Here is a 24,246-nt window from a genome sequence, read left to right as displayed (position 1 = left end):
ACACACCACCACCATAGTGTAAGCAATGACTCAGCAATCATTCCTTATTAATTATGATTCCACCTGAAATAATTCACTAACTTCAAGCTATTTATCTACAAGCAGCAGCCATAATTACAATGTGCCACCTACAAAATTACATGAAACACCACAAAAACACTTGCTCCAGTTACTAAAGTCCTATTTTCGAAGAAGTTCCAGAAGAATTCCTGGGAAAAAAGATTAGTAAGCTTTACACCACATAAGAAAGACTAATGAAAACTACTTTTAAGAATACATTTAGTATTATATATACACTATTACATCAGTGCAGCTTTTGTACAGAAAGGTCATGTCTCAAAAATATCCTGGAGTTCTTTGAAGGAATCAGTAAGTAGATACACAGGAGAAATCAGACTGATGCAGTGCACCTGGACTTTCAACGGCCACTTCGTGTTATGAAAGGGAAAGCACGACATTGCTACAGGACAAGAGGAAAAGTCCTCAGAGAAGCTACCAAGTTAAAAGCAGGAAACCAACCAATGAGTTTCACAGGATGATGTGCCAGTGCAAGTGGCGTCTAGCACTAAAACAATCTGGAAGAGGGGGAACAGTAAACTGTCAAAGTTTGGTAGATGGCATTAAATTATTCAGGATACTGAAGAAAGGCTGACTGAAGAATTACTCAAGGACCTCACTATAGTGAGTAACTTGATAATAAATGACAGGTGACTATCCGCATAAACAAATGGGAAGCGATGCAGAGGGGAAAAATAAGACTCCAAGTTGACTATTAACATTCAGAAACAGGATGATATGGTTATAACTTAACAGCTGATTAAACTTTACTTTCTCCGCACTAAGCACTGGTCAAAAAGCAAGTCAATGTTAGGGCTTCTATTAAAAAAAAAAACAACAAACACCAAACAGTTAAGCAATTAGCTAGTGATGGTATTATAAATTCACAAGTCATCCCATCTTGAGTAGGGTATGCAGATCTAAAAGCTCAAAACAAATAAAAGGAAAAAGATTTTTCCACGCAACATGTAGCGATGGTGGGAAAGACACAGCTGTAACAGAACCTGATAGTTACACTGCTTCAAAAAGCAACTGCACAAATTCAAAGCGAGGAAATCCACAGGGTGGTGGAGAGACTGCAAACACAGTCAAATTACTAATGGGAGGGTATTCTGGGGAAGCATCAGTGTTTATGGCCCCGCATTTTACTCTAAACATCCATGATCGATTGCTCTTGGAAACTTGGCTGATTCAGTACATCTAGCTGTAAATTATATTCTCATGTATATTTGAAATACTGTCCAATCATATACATGGATGATCATATAATTGCAGCAGAATGACATTGGCCTAATGTTTAATTATAAGTCATTCACATTTAATAATAAATGTTTAATAAGCTGAGCAGACACCTGGCAAATACTAACGTTTTATTTACCTAAGAGAAAACTGAACATAGAATAAGCAATCTTTACGTAACAGAAAGCCACTCTCTCCCCTCTGCCCCCCCCCCCTCAGCTTCACCACAGGATATTCAGCATTTCTGACCCTCTTGCACTACGATTTGGAAAAAGTCACAATATTATTACTGCTTTTTACCTGAGATATCATATCCTATCTCCTAGTTCAGGGAGTATTCCAGAACATCTGCAATGGACATTGCATGTTCCCTCTTCGCATCTGACACCAGTGTAATTGATGATGCATTTATCTTTTTAACTGTCCTGTCTCGGCCACTTCTATCTGCTTAACACACAAATTTTCTTCCTCATGATACAGTATTAGCAAAAGGGGTTTTGGAAGGAGAACAACAAATCCATGTGAGTTAGCAGATGAACAGTAATATGGAAAACATACGTAAAGGCAAGACTCCAGTTCTTGTTCTGGTTTACTCGGGATCACCTAGGTCAGGAAAACCCTGAACACAGTCTAGCTGGAGGATGGCAGGACATCAGAAAGAAGTGTGCATCCCATCCCTTTGTATTTTTTCCTGAACACTCATTCTTTGTCGTTGTCAAGGACAGGATACCAGGCTAGATGAAGCATTTATCTGATCCACTATAACTGTTCTTATAGTACATTAAAAAAAATACATTAAAATTTAGTTACACAAAAAAAAGAACAATTTCTTTTCATATATAAAATGGAAACAAAAAATTAATCTAAAAGTATTGTTTGTTGATATACAGTTGAACATTCCAAATATTAGTATTGTCATGATGTTCTAAGTCCAACACTTCTGAACCAATAACTACACAAATTGAACACCAATTAAACCGATTTCTGAATACAGAATTCATAAATTCACATTATCTCTTAGAATAACATGTCTGAATTATTTACCTCCTTCTGATCAAGCTGCAGAGAAGATTTTATCAAATCACGAAGAGCAGTAAGTTGTTTCTTCTCTTCATCTTGTGTCTGCTTTATCTATGGAAAGAGATTGCCATTATATGCTTTCTGGATGCAACTTCATTTTTTATGCATTCCAATATACCATTTTAGATGTCCTGAACAACCAGCTCAGCTATTCTGTGTTTCTTTAATATTTGAGTTAATTTTCATGGACTCGTCCATTCTTACGTATTCACCTTCTACGCACGTATTACTTGAAGAGCAAGCTAAAATGAACGCACAGGTCCACACGCTCTCTCTGTTACATTTTAATGGTTCACTGTACGCAATGCAACTAAATTAGTTTCTGAAATATTAATTAAATAAGTCCAATAAGCTTGACATATGACTTAAGGAATGAAAATACAGTTTAATTTAGCCCCAAACTACAACAGCAAATGGGATTATTGTAATTCTGATTACACAATACTAAAGCACTTGGGTGACAAGTGAGCTTTGATTTCGCATTATTACTTGCATTCAATGAACATCACAAGTTAATTCATTTAAACACTGTGGTGCTATCATCAAGCAGTTTGGTTTTGAAAAATGAAAGTGGTAGCTAAAATTGGTGCTAATAATGTAATCTGATTCAAAGATTCCCACTTTAATAGTTTTATTTTAATGCAACATTAAATTCATAGTAGAATGAAAGCTACTTTTCCTAATAACTATAGAAACAGAATACAAAGTTTAAGACAGTCAACACGCTTTTTCCTCACTCTAGCTATATTCAAAGTTACAAGGAACACATTTTTCATTTATAACATACAAATGAAATACAGACTCTTGTAGTCATATCTAAAATGTATTCATATAAGCAAAATGTTTCAATTTTCAGACATCAAACTACTTATCATTAAACTTACATTATATAAGTCAGTAGCCAACTTTTCAATATATTGTTTAAGTTTATCAGCTGTTTTCAAGCCATCTTGGAAGAAACTATAATGAAAAATACCTGTGATTTATCAGGAATACATATAATTCACAACACAAAGTAGAGTGTCTTGTGGAGAAAAACAACCAAACCAACAAAACCCAGCTTCTCCCATGTTCAGAAATAAAAAAACCTAAAAATATCCCCCCCAAATCCAACCAAAGAACCCCCTTCTTAGTAGTTTTAAAGTATGACATCTTTCAGCAGCAGAGATACACCATTGTGACTTTAACAAATATCAAATTAGAGAGAGTATAGCTTAGCTTATTTTTATCACTGTTAGACAACATGTTTCCCCTTAGTAATTTCTAAAATCTTTTCCTGTATGCTTGCCTCTGTCATTCTACTGATGACAAGGTCATATCGTACCATTTCCACCTCAGGGAATTTCAGAGAAATTGCTGGCTTTCACAATGGTTTTAAAATTTACATAAAAAACTAAAAACCATTAAATAGAATAAACAAGCTATTTTAAAAATTACATTCTAGATCTACACCTCAGGAACTATAATTAATTTTGTATGCAACATGCACGGCTTTCCCTTGGCCTCTTTCTCCATCACTCCCCTCCCCCCTCACTCACTTTCATACTCTCTACTGAAAGACTATAGCCTAATAAAATGAAGTTGCAGACACCTGGCAGACAACAATTATGATAAAAATTCCCGATGTTATCAAAACAAACTCAAAACAAAGGGCAACAAGCACTTGTGTAAAAAAAGGAAAACTGTAACTAAAGCCTAAAAGCCTTGCACTTACTTGCACTGTGCGTGATAATACTTAATAAGGTTCTGCAGAAGGTCCACGCCTTTTTTTGTCTTGATTTCATTAACCTTAATAAGATACTGTATAGACAGTGAAAAATATGTTGATAATCATGCCTCACAACCTTCGACAGCTTTCAATCAATAAACTGTAATTTGCTAAATGAATTCACTATCTCTGTGTTTAACCTGGGTGCTGACTCCTAAGCTACCAGTCCATCACAGTTAAGCAAAACCTAGAACAGATAACAGTTTATTTGGCCATTCCTAAAAAATTCAAACGCCCCAAAACATAAAACAAGTTCAGGAAAAAGTTTCATCTTTTACAATTGTCTGAAGATGTCCCTTCTTTAATGCTATTGCAGTAATTAGTCAAATATTCTAAAAATACAAATACTATGCAATTTAAAGTAATCACCACTAAAATATAATAAAGACAACTATTAATATAAAAAGCAGTTTTAGGGAACTAACGCATCACCATCATTTATGACTCTATTAGAAATTTTAAAAGGCTTCAGAAAGCATGTTGGAAGAAAAATATCAGAAATACTTCCCTAACAGCTCAACCATAAACCTGAAAAAATAAGAAGTATTTCCATAGTATATTTTCAGCCCGAGAACCTTAACATAATAATCTAAAAACACAGAAAAAGAATAAAATAAAAGGAAGCCAAGTTTTGCACAGAGTTGCTAAAATAATTATCTTTATATTGCTGTACTACGCAACATTGAAATAATTTCCTCCCTCCATCCCCACTACACGACATAGTAAATTTCACCACTTTTAAGTAAGGCCCACAAGGTACGTTTAAGTTATGGTGTCATAATTAAAAACTGAAACTTGTTTCTTACTTCACACATCTGTAGCTGAAATAGCCGCCTTTCCTTCTCCATTTCCTCTGCTATCTCAGCTCCTGTTATTTCGGTTCTTATCATCCCATGCTGTTTTGCATGTTCTCTTTTTTCCTTTTCGATTTTTGTACTGAAATTTAATTAGAGAATATTTTAAAGACTTTCTTCTACTATCATGTGATCTAGTATTATTTAGGAAAAAAACAGTAATCAAGAAATATTAAGGAAGACATTCTGAAGACTAGTTCCTCTATGATACCAAATCCTGTATATTTTTTCTAAATGCCCAGAAGTAATGGAGTCATGACGCCACCCTTCCTTCCCTTCATCCTGTAACTTTTTTCCCTAGTCTGTGTGCTACTTGGCGGGGGGGAGGGGGGCGGAGAAATCTCATTCCTTCTATACGATGTGCTCCACAGGCTTCAGCTCTATATACTGCAGTGTAAAGCATACATGTTAGGAACAACTGACTTGGCAGCATATGAAGCTTACCACCTACACCAAATGACATGACTTCCAGCTATCACATTTGCAGAGAAGGCCAATACCGAAACTGTGAAATAGTTAAATGCAATCCTGAGACTTTAGAGTTTTGCAGTGTGGCTGTCCTTATGCATCTACTCTGCAGACTAACTGGATACTCCATTTGTAAGCAAACTTAGATTTCCAACCTAGAGCAGAAAAATCTAAACAATTTTCGGATTACTTTTAAAAACAAAAAATCTTTCTTCTCTAGCAGTCTTTTAGAGGAAAATAAACACTGATGCTGTACTACTGTAAACCAGGTGACAAAGCACTGTGTGTTTATTAGACTGGTACTCCTTGCTAGGGAAAAAAGGAATTAAAAGGATTAATTTATCTGTTTTTGAACTCTGCTTTTCTCCAGCTAAGAAAAGCACCATCTTTGCACGCAGAACAAAGTACTTTTCAGCACTATGTCTCTAAAGTTGACTTGATATTTGGTCTTGAACAAATTCTGGGCAATGGGATTCTCTCAGAAATTTAAGGGACATCTGCTTCTTGGTCTTTATAAGCCTAAGTGAAATTTGCACACAAGAGAATAATAATAATAATAAATACTAACACGACAACAGGCATTTTTCTGTGAACTTCCCAAATTCTGAACAGAAACCCACAGAAGATTCCACGTATTGAGTCCGTATGCCATACCTCTATCTCCCAAATTCTGTTTAATGGCATTTGGTATAAATAGGCTGGCAACAATATCCCTGATTTTACATATAGCAAATCGAGAGGCAGAAAGAAATATTTCTTTAAACCAGTTTGCTGTCTACAGAAAAATATTCAATATTGTTGTCAAATATGCAATATCTGTAAGAATTAAATAACTAAAAAGGAACAAAAAAACCCCAATTCTGCATGTAAATCTGAATGATCTATTGAGTATGACGATGCGATTTTGGGCCAGGAATCTCCTTTTTGCCTTCGATTAGTAATAATCTCATTTCCAGTTAGGTCATCCAGGATTTAAGATTGTAATGAACTTTTAAGGCAAAAGTTCCTATATGTAGGTAAGAAAACTATGCCGATAATAAATATTTCAGCAGTACTTAATGGCCTTTCTCTTTCATTGCTTTTTTCCCTTCCTGGTTAGACATAAATAAAACAAAGCTAATAATAGGATTAAAAAGGAGAATAAATGGAAGGATACAAAATACGATTAACTCTTGAGAGCTCTCGAATTCTGGCAAAGCAACTGCCCATCACTTCCTTGAGAGCATTCTGAACCATTCCACTAACAGTTCTGCAACTATAATACTGCTTGTTTCCAACCTTCCATTTTTATAAATCATTCTTTACCCACAGAAGACAGAAATTATAGCAAGAAGATATTTTCAAAACCACAGATATTTTAGAAGACACACCAACTGCACTAAAATTCTTGCCTCTTGAGAACATAAAGTTCTGCAACATAGGACAATATATAAATCTCATAGTTTTTACTATCGATAGATTTTATGTATATGGTTATAGGAATGTGTAAATGCTATTTGAAATCTCCACAACTCACTTGACATTGTTCAGTATCTAAGCATTAAGTCTCTACATTAAAGAAATATTCGGCAGTCATTTAACTACTTCACAGAGCACATAACATATTTCATTTCTATTAGTGCAGAGGACAGATCCACAGAAGAGATGCCTTGCTCATATTTACATTTACATCCACAGATACAGCACACAGCTTGGGACCAGGAGGGAAAAGGGGAAGGGGGGAATAAAAGGGGGGGGGGGGGAAGAGGGCAGGAAGGGGAGGAGAAAAATACTTACAATTTGGTTTCATAATCCTTCCAGGCTTTGTCAAATGGCTTTTTGAGGTCCTTGGAAAACAGAAAACTTGCTTAGAACATTTTTAAAACTGTCTTTGTAGTTATAAAATTATAAATAGTAACAAAAGATACTGTTCTCTCTTCAAACTTCTCAGACAGCCGTTGGAAAAAGTACTATTTTTGAGTCTTGTAAAGTACTGCTTTCCTGTGTACCTTAAGACAGGAATTCACAATGAAATTCTAAAGAAGCACCACAGTCATGCCAATTTTGAATTTTTACTTTGGACTCCATATAGAATATTAATGTATACCAACATAAAAAATAATATCCTGGGTGAATGGAGAACAGTCACAAGACAGCTGAACCTGGATACATTTCCCTAAATAAAAAGGTAGTTTTCAACACTTACCCCTTTGACACCTTTTAAGTCTCCTTTTAAGAGAGAATCCAAAGTGAAAATAACATTGTGGCTTAAACCCTGGAGCTAAAAAGAAAAACATTATACTGTTATCATTCAAAAAGATATATTATGATCTTATCAAACTACTGCCAACAAGTCTTTTAACTTCACTAATGAAGTTGCAATCACCTCCAAATTTCTGAATTAATAGTAAATTCAAGTCTGGGAAGAATTAATAAATATTCACTTGCATCAGACATAGCAGCATTATAATTAATCTTCACTTACATAGGGTGATATAAAACCAGAATTTTAAAAACAGCATATAAGCATAGTTCTGAAAGCAGCTCAAGGTAATCTTCAGTCTCTCAAAGAAAACATTTGAATACTGCTTAATTATTTAGGAAGTGAATTATTTTTTGGAACAAATGTTTCTTACAGTCTCCTGAGTAAGAAGGTAGGACCTGCTGTGCCACAGGCAGATAACATGCAAGGCACATGCCAATTCAACCCCAAACAAAAGGAGCAAAGAGAGTCACCAGCTCTTTGATTATTCCCAGTTATTTGGGAAAAACACTCCTTTCCTTGTCCAGTGTGGAAATCTGACATCTGCTTAAACTCCCAAGAGTTTAAATTTCACCCTCTTAAGTCCATGCCTGTTTGATTACGTCTGTGGAAATGTTCCGTGCATCTTTGCCAGTCTGAGGGTAGATAAACCTACTACTGCGATCCTTTCTGAACACGTATGGTGTGTACAGTTCCTGAAGACTCATGATCACAGGAAAGAGATGGATGAGGAGCCAACCAAGAGCTTATGGGTCAGGATTAAAGGCAGGGCTGAGACTGGTGACATTATAGTGGGGGTCTGCTACAGGCCACCAGACCAGGCAGATTGAGCGGATGAAGCCCTCTATAAGCAAACAGGAGCAGCCGCACGTTCACAAGCTCTGGTTCTCATGGGGGACTTCAGCCACCCTGATATCTTTTGGAGGGAAAACACAGCAGGGCATAAGCAATCCAGGAGGTTCCTGGACTGTGCTGATGATGAGTTCCTTCCCCAAGTGACAGAGAAGCCCAGGAGGAGAGGTGCTATGCTGGACCTTGTTCTCACCAACAAGGAGGGTCTGGTAAGGAATGTGAATCATAGAATCATAGGTTGGAAAAGACCTCTAAGATCATCAAGTCCAGCCAACACCACCATGCCTACTAAACAATATCCCAAAGTACCACATCTACATGTTTTTTAAACACCTCCAGTGATGGGGACTCAACCACCTCCCTGGACAGCCTGCTCCAATGCGTGACCACACTTTCAGTAAAGAAATTTTTCCTAATATCCAACCTAAACCTCCCCTGATGCTCTATCACTAGTTACCTGAGAGAAGAGACCAACACCCGCCTCACTACAAACTCCTTTCAGGTAGCTTTAAAGAGCAGTAAGGTCCCCCCTCAGCCTCCTCTTCTCCAGATTAAACAGCCCCAGTTCATTCAGCCGCTCCTCATAAGACTTGTTCTTTAGACCCTTCAGCAGCCTCGTTGCCCTTCTCTGGACACACTTCAGCAACTCAATGTCTTTCTTGTAGTGAGGGGCCAAGTGAAGCTCAATGGCAGCCTTGGCTGCAGTGACCATGAAATGGTGGAGTTCAAGATCCTTAGGGCAACAATGAGGGTGCAAAGCAAGCTCACTACCCTGGTCTTCACATGAGCAGACATTCACCTCTTCAGGGACCTCCTTGGTAAAGTACCATGAGATAAAGCCCTGGAGGGAAGAGCAGCCCAAAAAAGTTGGTTAATATTCAAGGATCACCTCCTCCAAGCTCAGGAGTGATGCCTCCCAACAAAGAACAAGTTGGGCAAAACTGTCTGGAGGCCTGCATGGATGAAGAAGGAGCTCCTGGGCAAAGTCAAGTACAAAAAGGAGCCTACGGAGCGTGGCAGCAAGGACAGGTAGCCTGGGAGGAATACAGAGAGATTGTCAGAGCAGCCAGGGATCACGTTAAAAAAGGTAAAGCCCTGACAAAAGTAAATCTGGCCAGGGACATAAGGGTAAAAAGAAAAGCTTCTACAGGTATATCAGAGATATAAGGAAGGCTAGGGAAAAAGTAGGCCCTCTCTGGAAGGAAATGGGGAGACCTGGTTACCCAGGATATGAAGAAGGCTGAGGTATGCAATGACTTTTTTGCCTCGGTCTTCACCAGCAAGTGCTCCAGCCACAGTGGCCAAGCCACAGAAGGCAAAGGCATGGACTGGGAGAATGAAGAACCGCTCACTGTCCATGGAATGTGGAAAGAGAGACAAGCCACTTGGGAAGAATACAGGAATGCAGTCAGAGCATGCAGGGATGCGACGAGGAAGGCCAAGGCCCACCAGGAAATGAATCTGGCAAGGGATGTCAGAAACAACAAGAAGGGCTCCTTCAACTACATCAGCAGCAAAAGGAAGGCTAGGGACAATGTGGGGCCGCTGCTGAATGAGGCAGGTGTCCTGGTTACGGAGGACGCAGAGAAGGCAGAGTTACTGAATGCCTTCTTTGCTTCAGTCTTCAGTGCCAAGGCAGGCCCTCAGGAATCCCAAGCCCCGAAGGTAAGAGAAGAAGCCTACACAGAGGATGACTTTCCCTTGGTTGAGGAGGACTGCGTGAGGGATCGCTTAAGCAATCTGGACGCCCACAAATCCATGGGCCCCGATGGAATGCACCCATGAGTGCTGAGGGAGCTGGCTGATGTCATTGCTGAGCCACTTGCCGTCATCTTTGAGAGGTCCTGCAGGACAGGAGAGGTGCCCGAGGACTGGAGAAAGGCCAATGTCACTCCAATCTTCAAAAAGGGCAAGAAGGAGGACCCAGGGAACTACACGCTGGTCAGCCTCACCTCCAGCCCAGGAAAGCTGATGGAGCAGCTCATTCTAGAAGTCATCATCAAGCAAGTAGAGGAAAAGAAGGTTATCAGGAGTAGTCAGCATGGATTCACCAAGGGGAAATCATGCCTGACCAATCTAATAGCTTTCTATGATGGTGTGACTAGCTGGGTAGATGAGGGGAGGGCCGTGCATGTTGCCTACCTAGACTTCAGCAATGCTTTTGACACTGTCTCCCATAACATCCTCCTAGGGAAGCTCAGGAAGTGTGGGCTTGATGAGTGGTCGGTGAGGTGGAATGAGAACTGGCTCAATGGCCGAACTCAGAGCATTGTCATCAGTGGTGCTGAGTCTAGTTGGAGGCCGGTAACTAGTGGTGTCCCTCAGGGGTCAGTACTCAGCCCAGTCTTGTTCAACTTCTTCATCAATGACCTGGATGAAAAGTTAGAATGTACCCTCAGCAAGTTTGCTGATGACGCAAAACTGGGAGGAGTGGTGAATACACTAGCAGGCTGTGCTGCCATTCAGCGAGACCTGGACAGGCTGGAGAGATGGGCGCAGAGGAACCTGATGCAGTTCAATAAGGGCAAGTGCAGGGTCCTGCACCTGGGGAGGAACAACCCCAGGCACCAGTACAGGCTTGGGGCGGACCTGCTGGAGAGCAGCTCTGTGGAGGGGGACCTGGGTGTCCTGGTGGACGACAGGTTAACCATGAGCCAGCAGTGTGCCCTGGTTGCCAAGAAGGCCAATGGGATCCTGGGGTGCATCAAGAGGACTGTGGCCAGTAGGTCGAGGGAGGTTCTCCTGCCCCTCTACTCTGCCCTAGTGAGGTCCCATCTGGAGTACTCTGTCCAGTTCCGGGCTCCCCACTTCAACAAAGATGAGGAGCTACTGGAGAGAGTCCAGCGGAGGGCTACGAGGATGATGAGGGGACTGGAGCATCTGTCCTATGAGGAAAGGCTGAGGGAGCTGGGCTTATTCAGCCTGAAGAAGAGAAGGCTGAGAGGAGACCTAATATATGCTTATAACTATCTGAAGGGTGGGTGTCAGGAGGATGGGGCCAGACTCCTTTCAGTGGTGCCCAGCGACAGGACAAGGCGCAATGGGCACAAACTGAAGCACAGGAAGTTCCATCTGAACATGAGGAAGAATTTTTTCCCTCTGAGGGTGACGGAGCCCTGGAACAGGCTGCCCAGGGAGGTTGTGGAGTCTCCTTCTCTGGAGATATTCAAGACCCGCCCGGAGAAGGTCCTGTGCAGCCTGCTGTAGGTGACCCTGCTTTGGCAGGCGGGGTTGGACTAGAAGAGGTCCCTTTCAACCCCTACCATTCTGTGATTCACTGGAGGAGAACACCAGGTTCAAGACCATCTAAGGAACCTGAAGGTGCACAAGTCCATGGGACCTGATGAGGTGCACCCGTGGGTCCTGATGGAACTGGCAGATGAATTTGCTAAGCCATTGTCCATCATATTTGAGAAGTCATGGCAGTTCAGTGAAGTTCCCACTGATCAGAAAAGAGGAAACATAACTCCCATTTTCAACAAAGATGACCTGGGGAACTACAGGCCAGTCAGTCCTGCCTCCAGCTCTGGAGCCCTCAGCACAGGAAAGACATGGACCTGGTGAAACGGGTCCAGAGGAGGCCACAAAAATGATCAGAGGGACAGAACACCTCTCCTATGAGGAAAGAACGTTCCAGGGAGACCTTAGAGCAGCCTTCCAGTACCTGAAGGGGGCCCACAAGAAAGCTGGAAAGGGACTTTTTACAAGGGCATGTAGAGATAGGACAAGAGGTAATAGCTTGAAACTGAAAGAGGGTAGATATAGGTTAGCTATAAGAATGAAGTTCTTTGCAACAAGGGTGGTGAGGCCCTGGCACAGGTTGCCAAGAGGAGCTGTGGCTGCCCCCTCCCTGAAAGTGCTCAGGGCCAGGTTGGACGGGGTTTTGAGCACTCTGGTCTAGTGGAAGGTGTCCTTGCCCATGGCAGGGGCATTGGAACTAGATGATCTTTAAGGTCCCTTCCAGCTCAAACCATTCTATGATTTTATGAACACAGATTATTTTCACCTGATAGTTTGTCAGCCACCCCTGAAGTTTTGTTCTTTTTGGACAGCTTGCAGATATCATAATTGACAATTATTCTAGAGTGAGATGGATTAAAATTTAGAAAACACATGATACACTTGTATCTTCATGTTCAAGATATCTTGACAACCATTTCATGTGTCAAGATTTTATATTTTTTACATTCACAAATCTTACGTTCAAAATGTATTCAAAGCAAGATGAAGGACAGCCAGTGGGACACCTTGAGTTGCACATTCAAACAGTAACATGAACACAGAGCAAAGGTTTGTCAACGCTTAAAAGATAAAGATCCAGGAAGGGATTTTCTCCTTAATTGCAACAACACAATCAGTGCTCAGATATTAATTTTGTGTGAAACAAAAAAGCAACCTCATCACTTTCAGCAATTAAAACCCCCAAAGTTGTTTTTTTTTTTCTTTACCTGGCTTCACCAAAGGTGTTTATAGCAGATAGTCTAACCTTTGATTTCATTTAAAGAGCTAGGTTCTGTTTTTCTGTCTTCTTAGCTTAAACATTTGCACATGCACACATTCCCCTCCCCCTATTATTTAATAACAGAAATAAAAGCAGCCAGCGAATTTGCAGAGGATTACACCTTTTTGCAATCTGTCCTCTGTTGGCTTTTTATCTCCATACATCATAACTAACAACTCCCTGGCAACATCAATTTTATTGGAGAAGGAAAAGAATTATGAATATAAAGGCAACAAAAGATTAAAGTAATAACCTCTTTTATCATTACACAGATTAAATAAAAGGTATTATTGTTTTCATTCTCAACCATTTCAATCAGCTTCCACTTAACAACCCTAACTGAAGTTCATATTCCAAATGTGAATTCTGTGAAAAAAGTATTCAAAAGATTATAATCCCAGCCTAGTTCATAAAAACAGACAGATGCATATTTCTGTAATATGGGCGAGTATGACAGACTTGAAATAGTTACCAAGGCAGGCACGAATAACAGTAGATTACTGCAGCTTTTTTTTGTTTTTCTAAGTGTATCCATTAAGGATAACCAATTCAAGCCATTAATATTTGGCTTGAAATTACTGAACAGTAGCCAGCGAGTATGTCAGCTAGGAAAAAAACACCTTAAATAGCAGTGCACTACTCCAATATGGGAAGATTTTGGACTCATTTATTGCATAGCTGAAGATTTGATAAACAGTAGCCCAAACAATTTGGAAACACGTCTGGTAAGAAAGCAAAACAGTCTCATATCTAGAGAAAATAAAGGAAAAAAACCTTAACAGATGGAAATACATATCATAATTTGGGGAGGAGGGATGTTAACAGAAGATGATTTGTCCACAAAGATTAGCTGAAGACATTTACAGGAAAGGGAGGTGGGAAAAGCCAGACTTTAAACATTTGGAAAAAGCCAAGCACCGTGCAAAATTTTAAAAAAGAAAACAAAAACCAACAAAAAAGCAACCTAATCTGCAAGTGCTCCAAATGTTCTTCCAAAACCTCATCTAGATCAATTTAAAGATATTGACACACTCAGTTTCACATACACAGACCGTCATACAGTTTTTTAACGCACTATCATAATGAATTACTGCATAAAGAATGAAACCTGGAACAGGAAAGGAGGCAGAAGTAGAAAAAAGCAGAGAAACCGATTCTGGTGGGACACTCAGAGATTGGTGTAAACGTACACCAACGCTGATAATGGCCAATTATAATGTAATTACCTTTACAAAATGTTACAGAAGTGGTCATTGTGTGTCACTATTATAATATAACCTTAAACAAAAATAAACTGAGAAATATAAATGATATTTATATGTTTTAAGTTTCAGATATTATATGTAGTGATAACATCGATAGTTTATAGTAAGATTTGCATAATGACTTATTTGTTTCTGTTGAAATGATTAATGGATATGCTTTTATTCTCGACCTTTTGTGCAGAACAATCATTTCAAAATGACAGTTTCCAAGAGTTGTCTATGTAATACAAGTTGCTGGCTTTACTTCATAGCAAGCGATCATAGCAATTAAATGAAGATCACTCTTGAAGTTATCACTTTATAATTCCTTCACACAGAAGAAAATAATTACTTTAAATAAATAAATAAATGATCCCCCACTTCTTGTTTGCCAGTTCAAAGAAGTTAAAAATTTCTGTGGAAGCCCTGCAAGGAATGATGAGGTTCAGAGAGTTTCCAACAAACTTGAGTTCCAGTCCCAAACTGTCCTCAACTGCACTTTAATACACATTTTAAAATACCTATTTTTAACTGTGTGCTAAATTAAGATTACAGGAGGCAGAAGTAACCCAGAATGACAGAAGCCTTTACAGAGGAAAGCAGGTCTATCACATATCTACTGGGCATTAAAACGGCCAACATTGAAACAAACAAAAGATGATCCAAGTAATAGGCCAGAAAAAAGCTCTTAAAGAAAGCAAGCTTCATTAGGATAAGTGTGATCATCCTTAAATGAGTAAGTAGGTGATGAAGAAGAGGCAAGAAGAAATTAGCACAAGCATGAGGCGTCAGAAGTGACACCCCATTTTGACTGTTGTTAGGGCCTGTGCAGTCTGAGATGTTTATAACTCAGAGGAGTGCAGACGGTCAGGTGAGAACATCTGCTGATACTAAGCTATTCTGGGTAGTAAAGCAAAAGCCAGGTATGAAGAGTTGCGTAAGAACGTTGTAACTCTTACCCCTGAGAGAATGAAATTAAAGAGTGAAGTCTATGCTGAAAAATGTGAAGTGAAGCACAAAGAGATAAAACTGCATACAGAATCATGCTTATGAAATAACAATCACCAAGAAAAATTTCTCAAGGAAAAAATACTTTGAAATTACAACACAGAATCCCCTGAAAACATCAAGCTCAATGCTCAAGAATCATAAAGCAATCAGGCTTCAGAAAAGGGGATAAGTAATGGAACCATCTTCAAGTTTGTCCCCCCTCATTTCTGAAAAGTGTACAACAGTACTAAGAGAAGACACAGCAAGGACCAACAAGGACAATCCAAGTTATGGAACAACCAAGATTCAGCTAGAAAAGTAACAGAGGAAGGGAAAGGAAGAATGATACCTATCTGTAAATTCCTGGGAAGAATAGGGAAATTCTTACTTTTCTTGTAAGATACAAGAAACAGAGAACAACAAATGAAAGGACCAAGTTCAAAAGAAATAGAACTGACATTTCAGAGAGCAGTTCATGTTAGTGCTCTGGAGGAATCCACCATAGCATACATTCAAGAAATCCTTAGACAAATTCATGGAAGTGATGTCTAAGAAGGACTACAAAGCAAAAGATACTGCCTGCATCTCCAACATCTGCGGACTGAAAACTGTGCTCATGACCACAGTACAGAAGTTATCCCTGTATGTTTGCTCTCTTCCAACATTCCTCCCTAAAGATTCACTCTTGGGCAACTGGCAAAGCTAGATCCTGGCTACATGGACCTTTCATGTGACCTAAAGCCGTTGTGCTCCTCCTAGGGACTCTATCAAAGAAAATCTGTAATTTTGCTAATACTTTACACACCAAAAAGCTTGGAGATAAGCCCAGCTATAAGAAAAACATAAAACTGAAGCTACCACTTCCTGAATACAACAGCTATCAGACCCATAAAATATAGTTTCACAAGAAACGTTGCTTCGTTACTTTCAGTGTTCAAAGACATTTGCTATGACTACAGATTTACCATCCAGCCTTCAGACATAAGAGGCCCAAGACAAACTTCAGATGAGACAAACATTTAAAACACCTTCATAAGCCTAATATTTAAGCAATGGATGCTTTGTATACCACCGGGAGAATGAACTATTTACACCATTTAAGCACGCCTCCCAAATTATTTTTCTTCAAAGAAGTGACAGTTTCTCTTTTTGAGGCAAGACAAAACAGCCATAACTAATGGTATTGGATTTCTAACTGGAAGGACTTCAAGTCAGGGAATAATTTAAAATTACGGTGCATAAGAAGAGATATATAACACCGTCAATCACTTGAGAATGATGCCTCAAGTGATGTCTCAACATTTATATTTTTCTTCTTCTTCTTAACTGCCAATTAACAATCAAACATCAGTGTGTAATAACACCCTTTAGACATAATCTCTGCAGAAATCATGGTGTTGTTTTTTGAAAAAGAAATGAAAGCATCTCTAAAATTATCATCAGGATCATGAAATTGTATCGTACTTTATTTTGGGAAAAACTAACAAACTAAGAAAGTTCGAATGTCCTCACCAGGTTCTTCAGTAGCGTTGATAATTCTTTAGTAAGCGTGGAAAATTTTACAAAAGCCGTGCCAAGATCTGGATTATCCCGACTTAAAAAATTACTTCCAAATTTATCTAGTACTTGAGCATAGTTTTCTTCATTTTGAACATGATCTGCAAAGAAAAATTAAAAGTCAGAAAGTTTATTTCTTGTAGACAGTCAATTATTGTTTTAAGATTCTGTACTGCAATATAGTGACAAATCAATTGACAAACAGTACTTTCAAAAAAGCCACAAGTTAATATTTTAATACTAAAAAGAACTATTTAGCAATAGACATATACATGCTTCTTCTAAATCACTGACTTGAGTTTGTAATACATCAATGAAAAAAGCTCTGTAGTCATTAATAAAGTGGCAAGAGCAATAAAAGATCAATTGAACAATATAAATACATGTGCTGATTTTGAACAATTGTCGACTGCAATGCAAACTTTTTTTTATTGTAATGTAGGACACTTATGCAGAACAAATAAAGTCAATAGTACCAGTTATAAAACTAAGGAGCCCAAGTCTGCATCTGACTGCAAGTGTAAAAGACAAAGCATGTCTAACAGACAGATTCCCTTTTCACCTGCTTTGTAAAACTGAGTTACCCCACAGAATGAAATGTACATTGATATGTAGACAAACACTTGTTTCAATATGTTTAATTGAAGCTTGGACATACAGAGAGGTCAGAACCAAGACGATGAAACTGAAGACAGTGAAAGAGAGCAAAATCCTTAACTCTAGGGTGAAGGAAATCCTGAATTACAGACCAGTGTGCCTGAAATGTTTTTCTTGCTTCTATTACTCTCCTTTGTGGCATCTGTTTGTATATTTTTTGTTACTTCAATTTTAGCATCTTGAAATAGAAAATGTGCCACTACAGCCCTTTGGGACACACTTTATCACCTCCATCCCTCTTAGAGGAATATTGTTTGTATTAATTAAATCAACTTTTCACTTTAATGAGTCTCCTAGTCTTACTACATTTTTTTCTGCAAGCCACAAACACAAAACCACAGAGCTATTCCAACTAGAACAAGTTCTGTGTAGTGAAAGCGGGTAAAGACAGAACAGTTGCCAAGAGGCACCATGTTTTTCCCCAAACGACCTGCAAGTTTTATATTCTTCAACTTGTTGTATTGCCTGAGAACATTTGAAAAGAGGGGGACGGCATGACAAAAAAGACGTAATTTTCAAACAAGGCTCATGAGTGATGTCCCACAATGCATGAATCTGTGTTTCATCCGTTCTTAGCTAATGACAGAGCTAAACAATAACACTTGTAAGATATTACAGGTACTCAAAACCACAGTGCACTAAAGCTCCAACAAAAAAAAGTGAAAACCTATTAGAAGACAAAAAACAAACACAACAAAAGAAATCACAATGCTTATTTACTAAAACCAAACCCCAAACATCAGACAAGTTACATTCTAAACTCAGACATTAACACTGAGGTTTTCAAAACAACAAATATTTAATCATATGTTAACATGGAGTTGCAACTTAAACAGCATGTTTTTAATAAGAATAAAACTGTTCCAAAAGCACACGATTTTAATCAAGTAGCTTAGCACCAAAACCTAGGAAACCATTGTGTAATAATAAAATACACGTTTTGTTCTGATGTAAAAACTGTTGCATAAGTATACACAGAAGACTTCATCTAAGAAGGAGCTTTGGCTTATGCAGTCCTGAGCTATTAAAGCTCAAACGTACCCTACTGTTCTGAAGGAAAAGGAATGATAATGGACCAAGTTCAGGAAGGAATCTGCTAGATCATGGAATCCCTGTCCTTGCCAGTGAAGCTCTTCTAACCCCACCATATTTCCTAGTCCTTTGATTTTAAGCGCTTTGTTGTTTCATACAGCATTTTCAAAAATAATTTTGTAAAGAGACTGAAAGCGAGCTGAAGAAAAGAGTTTCCCTTATCTGTGGAAAGGCAAAAGAAACTCCCGGTCAGAAAGAGGAAGCAGGAAGCAGCTCATTGTCCTAGAACAATATATAGGAAATTCTCAAGAATCCCAGATCGCAAATCACCTAAATCTAGAAATGAAGCTTTGACTATGATGTAAATGGAATACTTCTGTAATTATCACACATACACACACAAAATTCAAGTACTGTGTGAGAATGATAAACTTTCAATTTTTACAGCTGTATCAATATAAATCTCGTAAAAGGAGAAAATATACTTTCTATTGAAGAGGTAAGGGAGTTCCCTACTTCACCCTAAAGGCACATAGATTAAAAATTAAATCTGCAATGTAGCCTATGCTAAAATGCAACATAGGAAAACCGACATGCTTAGAGCACAGCACATGCTTTAGTCTCTCTGTAGGTGCCTCATGCAAACACAGAAATACTTCCTAATGTCCTAGTAGAATTTTCTTTGCATAAAGAAAGCTATATCGTGCATGACGATGTTTACTTCCTTAGATACAAGTATTGTAGGAAGGACTTTAATAACCCTAGAGAGAGACAGGAACACTGACAGCAATACACAGGATAATCTTTGCCTTCTAGAACTGGCTCATGTCTTGTCAATATTGTAAACAAAGCTCAGTACTGTGACGAAAATGGAACAGCTTCCCCAGACAGACATCCTCCTCCAGCAGCTCCCCGAGAGGTGCCAGAACCGCAGACATTTGAGGATGGGATCTAACGAAGGGAGCTCCCTTCAAAGGGGCCTCACTAATCATCCCCTCCCTGATGGGATCTGGCACAGCAGATGGTGCTTGAGCCCATGCCGAGGGCCTCACTATAGAACAGCAGAAGTAGTATAAAGCAACACACTGGACTGGATAGAGCAGTGATATTTTCTGAGCTGAAAAATGCATCTTTTCTTCTCTGTAAGTCATACCTTCAACTGCAGGCAGTTGGACTAGATGATCATTGTAGGTCTCTTCCAATTGAAATATTCTATTCTGTTCTAACTCTGAGAAACACTCAGCACAGAATTTACCTTTTTTTCTTCGAAAACCCTGGCAGGGCTCACTGCACAGCAATCTTGCAGCAACCTTCACACTGTGCTATAATGCATATATTGAGGATTATGTGTTCACAGCAGGAAATAATACAAACAAATTGGAAGACACAGATGCAGGCAACTGAGGAACGAACAAGAGCCACTGCTGCTTACAGCAGCCTTGTGCTACACAGAGTACTCACCAGAAGCAGGGAGCACTCTTGCTCTGAGCCCCGAGGACTGCGGAAGCTCAGGCTTAAGGGCTCACACGGCTGAATCCGGCATCGTTCTGCCGCCCCAGGCAGTCTCTGAATTTGCCTATGCCTAAAGCCATCCTGTGGTAAACTTTTCCCAGGACAAAGACAGAAGTCTTAAATCAGATTCCCTAGGCATACAAAGAATTTGTATGCTTTCACTGAAACCCACACCATTCATTATGATGTTTATTTCCCATTCAGAAGTTATCAGAATTTTAGCATAGGCTTCTGAACCCAGTGAAATTCCTGTCTACTTGTGCACATTACCCACGGAAACCAAAGAACAAATACTGTGAAGAGAGGTTGAAGAACAGCCGTTCTATTCTGGAGCTAGAAAACACATCACTAAAATTGAAGTCTTAACTTTCCTTCGTCTAAAACAGTTTTGTTCAGATATATTACCCTGCAAACACTGGAGAACAACAACAATAAAAAGTTAAATAATTTACAGAAGAAATATGCACAAATACTATCCTGTCCTGTGATTATACCCAAACTACACTCAAAGAAACATGAAGAAAGTCTAAATTACTGAGAATTACTTCTGCATATCTGGTTACGTCCAAAAAAGAAGAATCATGATTCAGAATCCTGATCACTTGAAACTATTTTTATGTTGCTTTTATAAAAGAGCTTTGTTCCACGGGTAGTCAGAGGAAAAATAACCAAGGTCAGAGCCAAGCTGCATTTATGAATGGAAAAACATACACACGAAAAAAAGACTCAGAAAGACTTCAGAAAAAGCAAGAAAGCTGGCAAGGTTAAAAAGGATGGCAAAAGAAGTTATTTGAAATAAGAAAGCATCCTTTCTCATTTCACCCTTCACAAAACTGTGATCTAATGAAAAATTATCGGAAAAGAAAAAAATATTTGACCACCTTCTTCTTATCTGGATTTGATAACAATAATGCCTTCTGGACTGAAATTGCTGAAGGTAAAAGTAGTAAAAGCTTCTTTCAAAGATTTTCAGAGCAAGGAGCACCTCAGCAAGTCTGCAAGTTTCTCTAGATCATCATGGTATAAGAGCACTGAGAGATAATCCAGCCCGGAAAAGTAAATGACTTCTGTTTGCACCGGGGTTCATGGCTGATGTGCTTGAAGAAGTTCTCATGGAAGAATTTTCTTTCAATGTTGTTTCAGAGGATTTATACCAAATCTAAGTGGTAACAGCAGAATTCATAACAGCTGACAAAATGAGAAATGGCAAGCCACTTAAACCCACATACAAAAGAATAAAATGGACAAACTATATGGCTGTAAAGTAAGGCCTCTTATTTATAACAGCCTCAATACTAGACAAAGAATGAGAAGCAAATATAATAGCTATTTTTAATAAGAGCTCCAGAGAGAACTGAGAATTGAAGTATGCACCAGCAGAGCAATAATGATGATATATTCCTCAGGCTAATTTGTAGAAACTAGAGTGCAAGTCAGAATTGGTGGAGACCTGGATAAATACAAAATGCTGAACAAGAAACACAGGGTTTATAAAAAGAAAATTTTACTTCAGAAAAATCCACCCCCCACAAGAGATCAACAAGCAGGTGGGGAAAGGGAATCCACACTAAATGCTCTGTTCATATTTCTGAAAAGGTCTGTCCTCATCAAAACACTTAAAGGAACTAAGCAAACAAAGGATAACAGGGATGAGCCTCACACAGAGGAAAAACAGGTCAAAAAGATGAGGTGGGGGAAAGGAAAGAATAAAGAGTTAATTTTCTCAGCAGAGGGAGGTCCCCAGTAAAGTCCTGTATAGAACAGTGCTAAGGCCCAGATTGCTTAACAACATATAAATGAGTTAAGAAATAAGATTCATAGCAATAAATTCTGTTGTTCTTTTCCATACAATGCTATAAGTTAATCAGGGCAACAGAAACAAAAGCTGACTCCAAAGGTGAGATTAATTTGTCCAAACGCAGACTTCAACAACACAGACTAGAGCTTGGGATCTACTCTTCCCCTTACATTCAGCATAGGAAAAATTACAGCTCAGCTCACCCTAATCTAATTTCATGGGAAGTCCTCATCCTAATCTAATTGCATGGGAAGTCAGATGTATCTCACCCTAGAAGTATGTACATACTTCCATTAATTGTGCAAAGAGCCTATGGCAGCAGGCTCGTATCTGGGTAGCTCCCAAATAAGATGTCGAATCCCATGTTGAATGGCCAGTGCATGAAAGCATGCACTGGGCAGGGTTAACACATATGGAAAACCACTCCTAACTTCAAGAATTCACTGTGTAACTAGACATTATAAAGAAAGGGTTTGGAGTTATACTGCCTCACAGTACCAAGCAAAACAAAGCTGAACACCGAAATAATTAAGAAAGAAACAGAGCATGCAATAAAGCAACATAAAAACATTGCCCTAGCATGCTTAAACCCTTAACGTTCTGTGCAGTTCCTGTCCTTGTTGCCCAAAATTCACTCCTCTTTTTTAAAAAGAAAGTCTATGCTGTCAGTTTGGAGAAAGTGAGTAAAGATGATTAAATGTATGTGACAGTTTCTGTACAAAAACAACTAAAAAGCCACCCCAAAAAAACCCTAGGGCTGCTGAGTTCAGAAGAGGGATATTGTGGGTGACAGCAGAACTAACTCCATCCAGAAACCTGTCTCAACAGGTAGAATGCATGACATTGAATCAAGTTTGGATTCATCTGCCAAAACATCCTCCAACACTACTCTAGCAAGCTTTGGGACTTCATAGTCCTCTACAAACTCTCATGCCCTAGGAAGATGTAAAAGTTACTCAATTTCACATCAAACAGGTCATTCTGGTGAGCTCGAGGCCAATGCTTTGAGACATGGACAGGGCCAATGTCCTCCTCAGGGAAGCTGACGCCTGAAGAGCGTGCACAGGACAACTTCACACGGCAGCAAGGGTACATTTAACCAGATTGATGCAAGACTATGAGTGATGAAGATTTACATGAATTTAAATTCCTCAGACAAAACAAATTGTGAGAGTCTATTAAGAAGTATCAACCATCAGTCCTGACTCAGGCAATTCCTGCCCTACATATCATTGTGAACTGAGAAAATGTTCAAAAAAATAAATTTATTAAAAAAAAAAAAAAAACACTCCATCTTTGCACCATTTTTCTACTTCCTCAAGCATCCGCTGTTGATCATTGCAGGAGACCACATGCACTGTGGTCCAACTCAGTACCTTTGGCCTTGCACGGATTTTATGTTTTTATTTCTCCATTGTCTAAGTTCTTTTAACTGTATTTGGGAGTTATACCAGTGAACTAATGACAAAGAGCTATTGAAAAACCTCCAACAAAACTAATTGTGCAATCTACTGCTGTTACAATTCAATCCAAATGTTATGGGAAAGCTAGCCAGAACAGATTCCCCATGAATCTCAAGCACCATTCACGTAAGATCGTTCCTAGTTACAGATGCAATCTGTCATGCCAGAAACAAACAGCAAGCCAGATAAGGAGGAAGTGGGGAGAAAGAGGTATCCATTTGCATGTCTCACTGGATTTCATAAACAGTACTTTCCCAAACAGTACTTTCAGATAGGGAAAAAGGGAAGGGAGCTTTCCAAGGGACTTCCACATTTCTGTGCTGCTATGTTTTCATTTCCAGAGCAGATCTAAATCTAAATATGACAAATAGGTGGGGGATGAGCACAAAAAGCAAAAAGTATTTGGGTGACATTTAAGCTCTCTTCGTGATGTAAGTCAGTCCCTTGAGGTTCAGAATTCAGCAATGAAGAGGAACAAACCAACAGACCAGAAGGCTCAGGCTTTCTGAAGAATTGTGTATGAGACATCACATTGTGTTAATGTCACTGTCCAAATGTGCCTTCAGGCAAAAAAAAAAAAAACAACAAAAAAAAAACCACACCAAAACCACCGAACCCCAGCAAAAAAAAAAAAGAAAAACAATAAAAGCAAAAATATCCTAGCTATGACTTTTGGTAGATTATAAATTAGATTACTGAACTGAAGAAAGAAGATTTTCTATTGCCCTTGAATAACCATTTCTCACCAGTCCAGCTAGGGTTCTCAAAGGAAATTATGAAGCAGGTAAGTTCTGAAAAACATTTCCTACTCTAGTAGTTTAAATACGGTCTTCTAGCCAAGAATTCAGTTTGTAAAACAAAATTCCAGTTCTGAGTTCTCAAAATGTTATTGGAGGCTTTCTTTTGAAATACGAGAATAGTCACCTCTTGCT

General features: G+C 38.9%; 1 protein-coding gene across 4 annotated transcripts in view; it reads right to left on the bottom strand.

Annotated features, from left to right (window-relative positions):
• The window catches only part of ASAP1 (ArfGAP with SH3 domain, ankyrin repeat and PH domain 1), a 195,445-nt gene that overhangs the window by 57,300 nt on the left and 113,899 nt on the right, over positions 1-24,246 (bottom strand). For all 4 annotated transcript variants that reach the window (XM_075415544.1, XM_075415546.1, XM_075415548.1 and 1 more), the window contains 7 exons: positions 16,808-16,953; positions 7,652-7,726; positions 7,243-7,292; positions 4,951-5,080; positions 4,091-4,176; positions 3,261-3,336; positions 2,341-2,427 (listed from right to left, as the gene is read on the bottom strand). In XM_075415544.1, coding sequence (XP_075271659.1) covers positions 2,341-2,427; positions 3,261-3,336; positions 4,091-4,176; positions 4,951-5,080; positions 7,243-7,292; positions 7,652-7,726; positions 16,808-16,953 — 650 coding nt within the window. The remainder of the gene's footprint in view (positions 1-2,340; positions 2,428-3,260; positions 3,337-4,090; positions 4,177-4,950; positions 5,081-7,242; positions 7,293-7,651; positions 7,727-16,807; positions 16,954-24,246) is intronic.

This window comes from Opisthocomus hoazin, chromosome 3 (assembly GCF_030867145.1).
Source record: "Opisthocomus hoazin isolate bOpiHoa1 chromosome 3, bOpiHoa1.hap1, whole genome shotgun sequence".
NCBI lineage: Eukaryota > Metazoa > Chordata > Aves > Opisthocomiformes > Opisthocomidae > Opisthocomus > Opisthocomus hoazin.
This window is presented reverse-complemented; position numbering and strand designations above follow the sequence as displayed.